The sequence below is a fragment of the Octopus bimaculoides genome, chromosome 25 (assembly GCF_046866305.1).
Source record: "Octopus bimaculoides isolate indiv1 chromosome 25, ASM4686630v1, whole genome shotgun sequence".
NCBI classification, from domain to species: Eukaryota; Metazoa; Mollusca; class Cephalopoda; order Octopoda; family Octopodidae; genus Octopus; species Octopus bimaculoides.
The window spans coordinates 1,768,710-1,782,887 of record NC_142952.1 but is presented as its reverse complement, the minus strand read 5'-3'; the positions used below and the strand labels follow the sequence as shown (position 1 = coordinate 1,782,887).

General features: G+C 37.5%; 1 protein-coding gene across 1 annotated transcript; it reads left to right on the top strand.

Annotated features, from left to right (window-relative positions):
- Window positions 1-327: 327 nt before the first annotated feature.
- Window positions 328-11,644, top strand: LOC106875890 (bifunctional arginine demethylase and lysyl-hydroxylase JMJD6). Its single transcript, XM_089341595.1, has 9 exons — window positions 328-355; window positions 2,108-2,319; window positions 3,097-3,249; window positions 4,222-4,322; window positions 5,607-5,702; window positions 7,338-7,485; window positions 7,796-7,984; window positions 9,006-9,160; window positions 9,649-11,644. Exons 1-9 carry the CDS (start codon window positions 328-330, stop codon window positions 9,803-9,805), a joined length of 1,239 nt encoding a protein of 412 aa, XP_089197721.1. The 3' UTR covers window positions 9,806-11,644.
- The last annotated feature ends 2,534 nt before the right edge of the window (window positions 11,645-14,178 follow it).

The following is a 14,178-nucleotide window of genomic DNA, read 5'->3' as shown; positions in this document are numbered from 1 at the left end:
CGTGATATGTCTAGCTGCTGTCTGTGGAAGAGTTCGATCCGGGAAGACGTGAGACAAAGTAGTAGAGGCCGATTTCAAGATGTCGAGCCTTATGGAAAGAGATGACAGAGAACTGTGATGAGAGGCGAGACGCTTGTGAGTGAGAAGACACACACGTATGTGGATATAGTGAGTGATGAGACAAAGGTAGTTGTGGGGGAACGTCGGTGGAAGATATGAAAGGGAGATCCTTTGAAAAACCAAGCAGTGCGGCACGGTATTGAGAATTAGGGATGGGTGACAGATGAAGTGGTTTCGGAGAGAGAGGGATAACTTTCAGCACAAAAGATGGATGAAATATGTGCTGTTTGGCCGAGTAAATAGTACCGCAGTTAAGCGAGTGATTGAGGGATTAGTGTTCGAAAGGCTTTGATAGGGACTGATTTGGTGCAAGGGAATAGCGATATATACGATGTGCTTTTGGGATGTACTTTTTTGCTGAGAGGGACAGGGGTCCTTAAGCACAGCAAATTGCCTATCATCTCATTCTTTTGCCATCTCGTCAGTACATGAATACAGATATTGTTCTGACAAGTGTCATGTATGAAACTCTAGTGTGTGTGTGTGTATGGTACAAAAACATGTGAGGATAAAAACAGTGTATTAGGCTTAAGCTCTGGAAAGAGGGGAAAAAATGAAAATACATCTCTCTCTCTCTCTTAGTCTGTATATATATATATATCATCATCATCATCATCGTTTAACGTCCGCTTTCCATGCTAGCATATGTTGGACGATTTGACTGAGGACTGGTGAAACCAGATGGCTACACCAGGCTCCAATCTGATTTGGCAGAGTTTCTACAGCTGGATGCCCTTCCTAACGCCAACCACTCAGAGAACATATATATATACCGGAGTAAGCACATAAATGTGAAACAAGGTGGGAAAAAGAGTACTCAAATACCAGAGGTAGAGTAATATGCTTTATTTAAAAGCAGCAGAATATATAAAGAGAAATAAATATACAATGATAAAATTTATTTTACCAATGAAAATTCATATTTAACGACTATTGTTTCATAGCATATGTAATATATATATGTGAGTAATGTAAAGAATAAAAAGTTTTGAATGGTACAATAATGCACTATAATACAAAAACATGGACTATATACCTGTTGTAATTTAGTTATCCATTGTCCAATGATATTTCGGAATACAATTCCTTAAGATATTCTTAGATGGAGTTGCTGCTATTTAGCTAAATTACAACAGGTATATAATCCATTTTTTTTTTATTATAGTGCATTGTTGTACCATTCAAAACTTTTTATTCTTTACAAACAATACACAATACCTCAAGCAAACTACAATACTCTCCTATATATATGTATGTAATTGTTTTGTCTATTTGCTTACATATATTTGTTTATGAGCACACACATACTCTATACTGCCACCATTTCATCACAGACATAACAGCACAGATAAACTTAAGAAAACCAGGTCAAAATACTTTAGTGTTTTGACCCAGAATGAGTTGCACAATTCAGTCTATTAAATAACTTTTATATATCAAATGTAAATCCTGCCATTTGTCAGCAGAATAAAACATCTCTAAACCTTGTTGAAAGTTTTTAATTGTAAAGTAAATCTGTGCCATTTTATAAATAATCAACTTAGATTATGGAAAACAGCCCCTGGACATAGTGTGTGTATGTGTGTGTTTGTATTTCATTAATAAATATGTGAACAATGGACTTTGCTAAACATTTGAAACTTTTATGTTATAAATACATTATATTTCATTATATAATTGATTCTGTTGGCTAATTGAATAGTCCATTAGTGTGTTTGGATGGTGCTTTTTATGTGCCACCAGCACGGGAGCCAGTCAGGGGATGCTGGCATCAACCATGTTTGGATGATGCATTTTACATTCTACTGGAACGGGTTGGCAACAGGAAGGACATCCAGCCATAGAAAATCTGCCTCAATAAACTCCACTTGGCCCATGCAAACCTGGGAAAGTGGACATTAAAACAATGATGATGATGATGTGTTCTTAATAATTCTCAATTCTTGTGATGCTCATTTTTGTTTTCAATTTCGTTTTTTATTTGTAGAATTAAGCAACGAGAAACATGGTTGGAGGAGGCACAACTACTGTCGGAAATTTGATTTGAATCTGTCTAATGTTCGTGATAATGTTGAACGTGTTGATGTGACTAAAATAACATACGAAGAATTTGTTAGACGCTATGAATCCAAATACAAGCCAGTGGTGTTGCTAAATGTTCAAGAAAATTGGAAAGCAAAAGACAAATGGACAGTAGAGGTAAGAGCACCATTTTATAGAGTATTTTGTTTGTTTTCTTGTCTCCTTTTGGCACAGGTGTGGTTGTGTGGTCAAAAGTTTGCTTCCCAACCACATGGTTTTGAGATCACTTCTTCCACATGGCACCATGGGCAAGTGTCTTTTACTACAGTCCTGATGATGTATGAAGTTGTCTTTTTAGCTCCAGGTCAGCCCTGTTCAAGGGGGCCCATTGTTAAAGGGCCTTTCCAATGTAAACTCTCCCATGCTTTTCAATGTATCTAAAACTTCCCTATCAAAATTGTCCTCCCTTTTTTAAGAAAGTAGAATTTGGGCTGAGCAGTAGATGTTGACTGCTATTTTTAGCAGATTGAGCTATTGTGTAAAGGCTCCTTCATTGGTTTCTTTTATAAGATTTAAATGTGTAAGAACAGTCTTTCTGTGTCATTTTGTAATTTCCCAAATTCTATTGTTTTTCTGAATAAATGATCGTGAGTTACACTATTGAGTCCTACATTCTCCCCTTTTGTTTAGAGAGACTAAAGACTCACCAAATTTCAGACAAGTTTGAGAATTTGTCCATCAGTGTTTAGATCCCAGACTGTTGTAAAGCAGAAGACACTTGTCCAAGGTGCTGTATGCTAGAACTGAACCAGAATCCACTTGGTTGCAGAGCAAGCTTCCTAACTGCACAGTCATACCTGCATTTCTTTCTTTCTTTTTTTTTTTGTCCCTTTTTTTTAACCAAATCAATTTGCTTCTCAAATTTTAATATTCTGTTATAAACTCTATTTTCAGAGGTTATCGAAAAAATATCGGAACCAAAAGTTCAAATGTGGCGAAGATGACGAAGGTTATTCTGTGAAGTTGAAAATGAAGTACTTTATAGATTATATGAAACATAATCGAGATGACAGTCCTCTGTACATCTTTGACAGCAGTTTTGGTGAGGTATAGTCTCATCTACAACTGGTATATGTGTGCACTTCCTTTTTTTTTTTTTTTGCATCCTTTTTTTCAAATTTTATTAATATTTATTTTTGTATGTTTCTTTTACTCCTTTCATAGTCTGTGTATTTTCTTCTGTCTCTGCTTCAGCTTCAATGTCCTATAAATACAATAAAATTAGTTGAAAAAATATATATATAACTTATATATATATATATATACATGACAGTCTTCCACACAATGTGGTTTCAGATCCAGTCCCACTGCATGGCATCTGGAACACCTTCTTCTTTTGCCCCTGGCCGTCCAAAACCTTGTGAGGGGCTTCTGTGGATGCATGGACATGCGTGATTGTGTGTTTCCTTGACTTGACATCATGTTACTTGTAGACGAGCATCATTGTCGTACAAGCATTGTTGTTTATTTGTAGTCTTCTGTGAGAAACAAGTCTAACTATGGGAAAATATTACCTTGCTTGGAAACAGGTGATGATTGGCAACAGGAAGGGCATCCAACCGTAGAAAGCTTGCCTCAGTGAATTCTGTCTGATTCATGCAAGCATGGAATGACGAATATTAAAAGAAAAGATCATATATAGATAGGCTTGATGATATATATACTAAGTTTGAACTGAATGTGTGTGTGTTCAGTTCCAACCTGACTGCAGTCAATTTTACCTTTTATCATTCTTGGTTTGATAAGTAGGAGGCCAACTATCCCTGTATATTTGCTAATCATTCATTCATTTGGTTCTCATTGTGCCTTGTGACACTGAGGCAACTGCAAGACCGTTCCACCTTCTAACACTCTGAGCATGCTCGACAACTTCTTCCATTGTTAATCCTTTCTTAATGTTAGAAGCTAATGTTACCCGATTCTTATATTACTTACTCTGCAGCCAATTCCGCTTCTATATTTTCTGCCAGATAAATGTCGACATGTTCTACCATTCATTGTAATCTGTGTTGTTTTCAGCATCCAAAACGTAAGAAAATTCTAGAAGACTATTCTTTACCTTCATTCTTTCAAGACGATTTGTTCAGATTATGCGGAGAAAAACAACGACCTCCATATAGGTGAGCTAATTAACGATTTCTTTGTGTCTTGTTCGAATATTTAGTATAACTGTAACTTTTTACTGTTGTTTAGTATTGGGACTGAGGCAATAGAAGAAGACACTTGCCCAAGGTGCCACACAGTGGGGCTGAACCTGGAACCATGTACTTCCAAAGCAAGCCTTTTAACCATACAACCATGGTGGGGAAAACGCAAACCTCAATATCCAAAAAGATGTTCATGGATGGAATGTCTTTGAACATAGGTTTGTTTCAGAAGGCATTAGTACAAGGCTAAACAGCCACAATTTCACTGTTACTCCCTGAGACTTTCTTTCTCTTTGTCTTTTCCGTTTCCTTAGCAACGGGTCCCGCTATTCTCTCTTCAGTGATATCTACGAAACCTCAGCTTGGTTATCTCCCCTTCGCTTATACTTGCCAATTCACTTTCTCCCCCTCTCTCTCTTACTCTCTTTCTCTCACTACTTCTTCTATCTCTCTCTCTCCAACAAATGGTTCTGCTTGTAACATTAGTCTTCCCTTCTTCCTGACAACGAAATAATTTATTCCACTTTGTGGACTTTATCTATTTGTTGAGAGAAAGAGAGAGAGAGACCCTTTCAAGTTCTTTAGATTTTCTTGTTTCACTGCATTGCACGATGGTGATGCTCATCCAAAATATTGTGCCTTGTCAAGACACACAGACACAGGACAGGCTTCTTTTTAGTTTCCATCTACCAAATCCACTCAAAGCACCGGTTGGTCCGGAGTGATAGTAGATGGCATTTTCCCAAGGTGCCTCACATGGGGACAGAACCCGAAACCTCCATTCCTGTGATATTTGTTACAAAAATTGCATGCATGTGTATATGTCCATCTTGGCTCCTCTCAATATTTTCCTGTTCTAAGGCAGTGAGCTAGCAGAAACGTTAGAATGCCAGGCGAAATGCTTAGCGTTATTTCATCCTTTCGGGGTCGATAAATCAACTACCAGTTGCACACTGGGGTCGATCTAATTGACTGGCCCCCTCCCCCAAAATTTCGGGTCTTGAATATCTTCTGGTTCTTATTTGCTGCAAGTTTGGAAACTTCTATAGACAGCTGATCTGACAAAGAACTTTGTCTACTATTTACCAAGTTGTGGTGTGGCATGGCATTTATTCCTCATCAGCACCTGCCCCACCATTACCAACACCTCCACCCCCACCATTACCACCAGCATGTGAACCACCCTCAAGATTCCCAAAATTTCAGCCAAAGTTCACCTTGTCTAAAAACTTCTGCTCTCTTTCTTCGTTATTACAGGTGGTTTGTGATGGGATCTGCTCGTTCTGGAACCGGGATCCACATAGACCCCTTGGGCACAAGTGCATGGAATGCTTTAGTGAACGGACATAAGAGGTAAGTCATTGCTCATCCATGTTGTGAATTAAATTCTTAGATTTTAATGCAAAATAATTGGATTCCTGACCAGTTTCAAGTTGCTTGATCAAGTAAATTAGCTGCTTGTTCAGTTTCCGTCTTCCAAATCCACTCACAAGGCTTTGGTCTGCTCGAGGCTATAATAGAAGACATTTGCCCAAGTGGGACTGAACTTGGAACTATGTGGTTGGGAAGCCAGCTTCTTGCCACACAGCCACGCCTATAGTTATTTACATTGTTTTGAATTAATTATACTCAAATGTGGTATCAACAATATCTACCTTGCTGCATTGTAGCAGAAGTGTTGAGACCACTCCCCCTGGTGAAGAGGATTGGCCCACAACAGTTGTGTGACGGTGCCACATAGAAAATGATCTTGCTTTGTTTGGAAAGAGGTGAGGCTTTGGTGACAGGAACAGCATTTTGGTCGAAGAAAGTCTGCTTCAATGAATTGCATCTGACTCATGCAAGCCTTCTTGACTGAGCGGGAAGTAGTATTGAGGGAGGTGGCTTTATGTCAGGTGATGAAAGGTTAGAGTCTGAATAGAAGGGCACAAACAGATGTTGTGCTGGGGAGGAGATGCAGTGAGAAAAAGAGAGAAGAGAGGCCAGATATCTCATTAGAAATATATATGTGTAATTATACATGACAGGATGGATGATATATTATGCTTCTTCGTTAAAGCATGACACATTTTCCTCCAAAATTATTCAAGATATCAGTTTTTGTTTTTGTTTCAATTAGTTGGAGTACACCGTATGGCTTCATTCATGAAGCCATATCAATGACTTCAGCTAACCTCGTTAATCTGAATGGCTTCAGTTAACCTTGTTAATCTGAATGACTTTGGCTAACCTCGTTAGTCTGAAATGTGTGAGTCTTATTGCACAATTATGTCATTCTCGGAGGTATAGCACAATTATATAAAATTCAGTGTTGATGTCTGAGATCCACCTCCTGCTTTGATCTCATTCAAGAATAAAGCCATTAGCTACGACACATCATATAAACAGGCTGAAAGTAGATGGTTCTTGTTTGGCTCTCAAGTTGGCCTGATTGTGCAGGTCTAGTGAATTTCACCTGATTCATGCAAGTGTGGCAAAATGGATATTGAATTGATAGTGGTGACTCATTTTGTATTTGAACAAGCACAAAAATAATTTTCTGTAATAATATTTTACAGTCACTGGAGTGTGTAACATCAGATGTTACACACTCCACTGATTACAAAAAGGAAAAAAGCAACGCAGTTCTATTTATTTGTTTGTTTGTTTGTTTTGTTCTAGTTCTTTTATCATGTCATTCATAAACGCACACAGCAAATCTCTTCTATAAAATATTGAATTGAATTGTTTCCATAATTAATGTTCCATTTTGTTCATTGTTTTCCGTTCTGAGTTCAAATTCAAGTAAGGTCAACTCTGCTTTTCTTCCTTTCAAGGTTGATTGAAATAAGTATCAGTTGGGATCGATATAATTGACTAGCCCCCAACTTCCACCCCACCAAATTTCAGGCCCTCTTTCTATAGTAGAAAGGACTGTTAAAGTTCCAAGTGTTTAATATAATTCTCACCTACCTAAACTAATTCCAATATGTGTTTGTACTGTTACAGGTGGTGTTTGTTGCCAACGCATACGCCTAAAGATCTGGTGAAGGTTCCACACTGCGAAGGAGGAAAACAAAGAGACGAAGCTATTACCTGGTTCCGATATGTTTATCCCAGAACCCAGTTGCCATCTTGGCCTCGTGATTGTGCTCCTGTAAGTGAAATTAACCTGTGTACTAGTGTTGGTTGTATTGAGAGGGAATGACCATGTCTGACCATGGCACTTTGACCCTTTAGCAATCAGCTTTCTCTATCAAATGTAATGCTTGTTCATTCGCATTGTTTTAAATTAATCCGCTAGTATTCAGATTATCCTATATTATTTCTTTTTGTGTTAAATTTGTTAGAACTTGTCCCTCTCGTGTCTTCTTTTTGTATTCATTGCCTAACACACACACACACACACTTGTCAATATTATGTTTTATACATTATAAAACATGCAATTTTACTCTATACTCGACAGCTTGAAATATTACAGAAGCCTGGAGAGACTGTGTTTGTCCCCACCGGTTGGTGGCATGTTGTCATCAACCTCGACAACACCATTGCTTTAACTCAGAACTTTTGCAGCTTTAACAATTTCCACATAGTTTGGCATAAAACAGTTCGTGGAAGACCAAAATTATCGAAAAAATGGTACAAAATATTAAAAGTACGTAAAATTATACATTCTATGTTTTCTGTTGGATCTAGTTTTAATATTTGAATTCTTTAAGAAATCAAACTTTACAAGGATAGTTTGATAACGACCTGTTTGTTAATTAGCTTGTCTTGAAAAGATCAAATGGTGAGATGACTGTTTAACGAATCTAAGCCAGACTGATGAAATGACCCAGGATGGCAATGGATTGGAGAAAGTTGTTTGGAGGATTATATATAAATTGGTGTTTTAATAGAATCATCTTTGTCATCTTCATCGTTATCTGTAGCCTGACAGGTGCAGAGACATGGCTATGTGGTTAAGAAGTCTGTTTCCCAACCACATGGTTTCGGGTGTTTTTTAGTGGCACCAGCATTAGTGAGGTTGCTATGGAACAAGCAAGATGAGAGAACTGCCTCACTGCTTCACTGAGAGAGGGGGGGGTTATTTTGGGTGAGGTGATGAAAGAGTGAAGTATGAGGGAACAGATTTATTGTTGTGAGGGTGGGGAAGGGAGAGAAAGAGTGTATAGGTTTGAAGGTGATGAGGTGGGGTGTTGTGTCAGCAGGGATCCAGCACTATCCCATGTTAAGAGATAAATGTGGATGGAAAGTAAGGGAGTGGGGACATGAGATAGAGAAAGAAATGGAGGCAACAAGGATCGAGAGAGAAATGAGTGTTGAGGTGGCAAAGCTGTTTAGAAGAGGATGGTGAGAGGAGACGAGACTGCATCGAAACGGTGGAGAGGAAGGGACACAGTGAGTAGGAGGTGGGGCAGGAGGTGAATGCAGTGAGAACCACGGAACTATTGAGGTGGAACGATAACAGAATGCTCGTGGTTGAAGTATTATCCCTAAGGGGAAAGGAAGACAAAGGTAGCAGGGAGAGTTGATGCCACTACAATGAATTTTATTCTGGGGAAATACAGTAATATAACCAACCATGCCCTCCCACAAAACCCGTGTGGCTTTGTGCTAATGTTCCAAAATGTCTATTTCCATTAAGAAAGGTTTTTTTCTGGTGTCTTTGACAGTCAGTTCGTCCAGATGTTGCTGCTATTGCTGATAGCATTGACCTACAGAAACCAATCGGCGTCAACTCAGACAGTTCCAGCTCGGCATCATCAAGTTCCTCTGATTCTGACAGTGATTCCAGCAGTGACAGTTCAATTCCTGTTGTGAGGAAACGGTTAGTTAGTAGTTATTATATTTCTTATTATATTTTGGCTGTGGGCATGGGGCCCGATTGCTACTGTCATCCTTTTTCTGCTTGTTGTGTTTTTGACGATTTCTGTTTGTTGTGTTGTTTACCATTGATTTATATATATATATATATATATATATATATACACAAAAATAAGAGGAATGACCAGCAAAAGTGGACTCCTATATGCTAGAAATAGATGCCGACATCTATTTCTAGCATATAGGAGTCCACTTTTGCTGGTCATTCCTCTTATTTTTGTATATAATATAATTTTAATCTTCGGATTTTTTTAATATGCTAGTAAATTTTTTATATATATATATATATATATATATATATATATATATATATATATATAGGGAGAGAGAGAGAGAGACTGTGGGTGGGTATGAGTGAGGGAGAGATTTTTATAGTGAATTAATGTTGGTAAACTTCATTCCTCATTTTTTCTTTTTGTTTCATTTTTGCAGGCGTCGCACATGCTGCAGGAGTCGTTCGACGTCCAAATCTTCATCACATTCTCTCATCTCCTCCAGCTGCAACTCTCGCTCGTCTCAATCTTGCACTGCTGCTGGTGCCGTTGACAGAACACACAACTCAGACACGAGTTCGAAACACTCTAGATGATGACAGCTTCACTTAATAATTCTACATCTGCCTGCACGTGCGTGTGTGTGTGTGTGTGCGTGTGTGTGATATCTACGTTTAGTAACATTACTACATACATTCACCTGCTGAGTGTTACCAAAAACAAAAAAAAAAATCAGGCTTTATAGTTTCAACTTTTAGAATATCAACTGTTTAAAGAAAAAGCAGTGAAGAATGGAATGATTCAGCATGTTTGCCGTAAATTTGACTCCCGCACAGGCACACATACATTGTATGAGGAAGAAAAACACTTAGTCTTATACACAATAAAGTTTATTGTATGCCTGACTCAAGGAATTCCGCTTGTGCTCATAAGCATGGAGAAAGGTGTTCAGAATCAAGGCCAGAGTTATGGAAGTAATTCAGACTATATTGTATCTCTCAGTTAGTTGGAAATGGAACCAGAGCAATATGGAATAACTGGTTTTTTTTTTTTTCATATTTTATTTGGAACTTTTTTTAATGAATTGATAGCTGCTTGTGTTAGCAGAGTTTGCTGTCTGTGGTCACAGTTGCATAAGACACACCCTATCAGAACAGACCAAAACTGAACAACAGCTTTCAAGAGAGAATTATCAAATTAACACAGATTTTTTTTCTTTTTCTTTTTTCTGCTTTTATGTGAAAATTGTGAAGGTGTGAGACCTAATGGCTAGGGTGTTGCAACAAAAATGGTTGTGGGTTCAATTCCTGGACTTGGTGGCAGCGGGTTGTATCTTTGAAAGAGATACTTCATTTCGAATTGCTCCAGTCTACACAACAGTAAATAGTCTGACGATTCTTTTTTCCCATCTGCGGTCACATCCCACAGGTGCGATGGCTCTAGTGGGGTTCCTATGTCTTCTTATGACAACATAGCACCTAAAACAATTATCAACAACATGCTCTATGCTTCAAAGTCACACGCACTTTTGAGTGATGGCCATGGTTTTGGATTTGAGAAAAATAATTTCTGAAATTCTATTTGTTTTATTTTCCATGTCAGGGAATATTTTTATTTTTGTTTTTCTCTGTCATAACCAACATCTTTCCTTGAATTTCTTTATCCCCTTTTTTCGATTTGTTAGTTTAAATTCCCAATATTTTCTCCTCCCCCCCCTCTCTTCTGTGTTTTCCTCCCTATCTTTTGATCCGCTCCTATTTCAAAAATTCTTCTTAGAGCCAGCTCTCATAGAGTACCAGACAGCCTGGAGATTCTCTCTGCAATTGCCAAAACCTTATTCTGTAGATATTTGTAAACACATCCTCACAATTTCTTCAGCTGCTTTCCAAAGGTCGCCATCATCATCATCACCATCATCATCTTCCCATTCTCACTTGCTGCAGATTTTCTTTCTTCCTTTCCGTCATCACACACTTTGTCACTGCGTCATCGCTTTCATTGATATTTAACTGTTTGCTACTTTAAGTCTTATCATTTAGACCTCAATTTGAGCTTCTCCTAAATCTTGCATATCCAACCCTCTCAGGACTACTTACTTTCCAAAGGACGAAAACCTCCAACTGACCCCCTTTTCCGCAACAAATCCCACGACAATTCCATAACATTACTGCCATAAAAGTTTCCATTTTAATTCCAATTATTTGTTTGTTTGACTTTTTTTTTTTTTTTTTTTTGGGTAACGAATCTTAGCACCAATCCCTGAAAGCCTTTCTTTCAACCCCTTTACTGCTATCAATATAATTTATCATATTTTCCCCTTTCACTTTATCTTTAATTCTAATTTCAATTGTTTTCTTTTTTTTTGCAAACATTTTCTCTTCAAACCTAATTTATTTTTTCAATAAATATTCTTCTGTCTCTTTTAGCATTCCAAAGTTTTCTTCCTTCTTTATTTTTTTCTTTTAGATTTGTAGTTTCTAGAGTCTTTCTTGTTACCATTACTCAGTTGTTCGTTTCCATCCTCATTCTATATATATGTGTATGTGTATATATATATATATATGTGTATGTATATATATATATATATGTGTATGTATATATATATATATATATGTGTATGTATATATATATATATATGTGTATGTGTATATATATATATATATATATATAAATTTAAATAAACATGAGTTTATATTATTATTAATAATTCCGCCAAGGTCAACTTTGCCTTTCATCATTTTGGAGTCAATAAAATAAGTACCAGTTGAACACGGGGGGGGGGGGGGGGTCGATGTAATTGACTCATCCCCTCCCCCAAAATTGCTGCCCCTGTGGCAAAATTTGAGACCATTATTATTATTATTAGTTCCTGCATATATTTCACCGTTCTGGTTGCTTGGAACCCTGCATTAGATGTTCCAAGTGCATTTGGATGCTTAACTAGAATGAGTCATCAGGGAACACATTATTGCATTAAGTTACAGAAAACTATATATATATATATGTCTATGCATATATGTGTATGTATATATGTGTATGTGTGTATATATATATATATATATATATATATATATATATATATATATATATATATATATGCACACACATGGAGATAACATTTCATATTCAGAAAAGGGTTGACCAGGTTCAGCTTATGGTTAATATCTCTTCTCTCTCTCTTTCTCTTTCTCTCTCTCTCTCATCTGGTTGCTTCTCTTGACCATGTTAAAATGAGCTTACACCTGTTTCCTGTACAAAATGATTAAATAAAAGTAAACGTACATCCCTTCACATTTGACAAGAAGGAAACCTTATAATGAAACCCCTCGTGTGGACCCTCCTGGTTGTCTTTCAGCTTAATGGGTTTTTTTTTTGTCCTTTATTTTTTTAAACATTTTTACAAAACCAAATAAAATAAATACCAAACCGTTTTGTGTAGTTATTCTGTTTAAAGTCTTCCAACTACGAAACATACATTGGTCCCCGACTGGTATATTTCCACCACCCGAATAGAAAGTTAGGGCTCCTTAGCAGTCATTTGACTTGCTAAAAATAACACTGAAAAATATTTGAACCCTTTCACATAAATTTGGAAGACAAGGGGAGAAATGATTGTGTGACATTCATGGTTGTTTTCTCAAGATTGTTGATATTGGCACTGATGTGGCTGTGGGTAAAAATTTTACTTCCCAACTATGTGGCTTGAGGTTCAGTTCCATTGCGCAACACCTTGGGTAAGTATTTCGTTTACTATAGCTGCGGAAGCTATAGTAAAAGCTTTGTGGATGGAATTAGTAGAGAGAAACTGGAAGAAGACTTTTGTGTCTGTATAAAAGGTAAAGGCTTTCTTTCGTGATGAATGACCATGGGATTGCACCTCTGAGGCACAAGGCCAGGCAAGGTTGTTTATGGAAGACCAGCAGTTACCCTTGCATATCAGCTTCCCCTCTCCACATCACTGATGTTATACAAGAGAAAGGCAAAGGGGCCGATACAGCTTGGCACCAGTGACATTGTTCCAATTCACTCATCTGTAGAAATGAGTTGCAATGTAAAATAAAGTGTCTTGCTCAAGAACGCAACACACAGCAGTCTGGTCTGAGAATTGATCTCACTACCTTGTGATGTCAAGTGACAATCATAAACAAGTATTTCTTTCATACAAATGATGTTTCTAATTTTCCTTAAGACACATGTCTGGCCATGAAGAAATATTTGCTTGCTTGGATGGTTTGAGTTGATGACAGGAAGAGCATCTGGCTGTAAAAAAATCTACCTCAACAAAATTTCATCTGATACATGTTGGTGTTAAGAAGGGCATCCAGCCGTAAGAACCATGCTTAAACAGCCTGGCGCAGTCTTCAGCATCGCCAGTCCCTGTCAAACCATCCAACTCATGCCAACAGGGAAGGCAGATGTTAAACCATGATGATGATGTACACATATAGATAAATGGATATTGGGCCTTTGCTTGTCCAAAGCATTTTCATACACTTGTAAATGTCCATGTTTGTTTTCAGATTTTCAATTAGGCCCTTGGAGTATGTTCTGAGTAATATATATATATAAAGCTTTTGTTTCATAAGTCTCGGGTTTGTCTGGTAGTTGAAAGACATTGGGAAAGATGTATCAGATAGAATTTGTGGATGCCAAAGAAATATGTCCTGTGGGTATCACACGATGCACAGGTCAGGCAGAATTGGGAATGTCCATGTATGATGCATGGATGCCAGGGAAATATATGAGGGCTGTTCATTAGACATTTCCCCTGACCCAGTTATTGCAGGAAACGGAACTTGTACAGGTATAATAATACATGTCCCTATATGTCAAATTGTAAATTGCAGCTTTCCACTAGGATTCATTTGTCTTTTACTGCTGCTGAAGTGGACTAAGCTGTTACAATGGAGGCAGTTGAATGCAGATCAATGATAAGGTTCTTATACTTGAAAGGTTGTACACCAAAAGA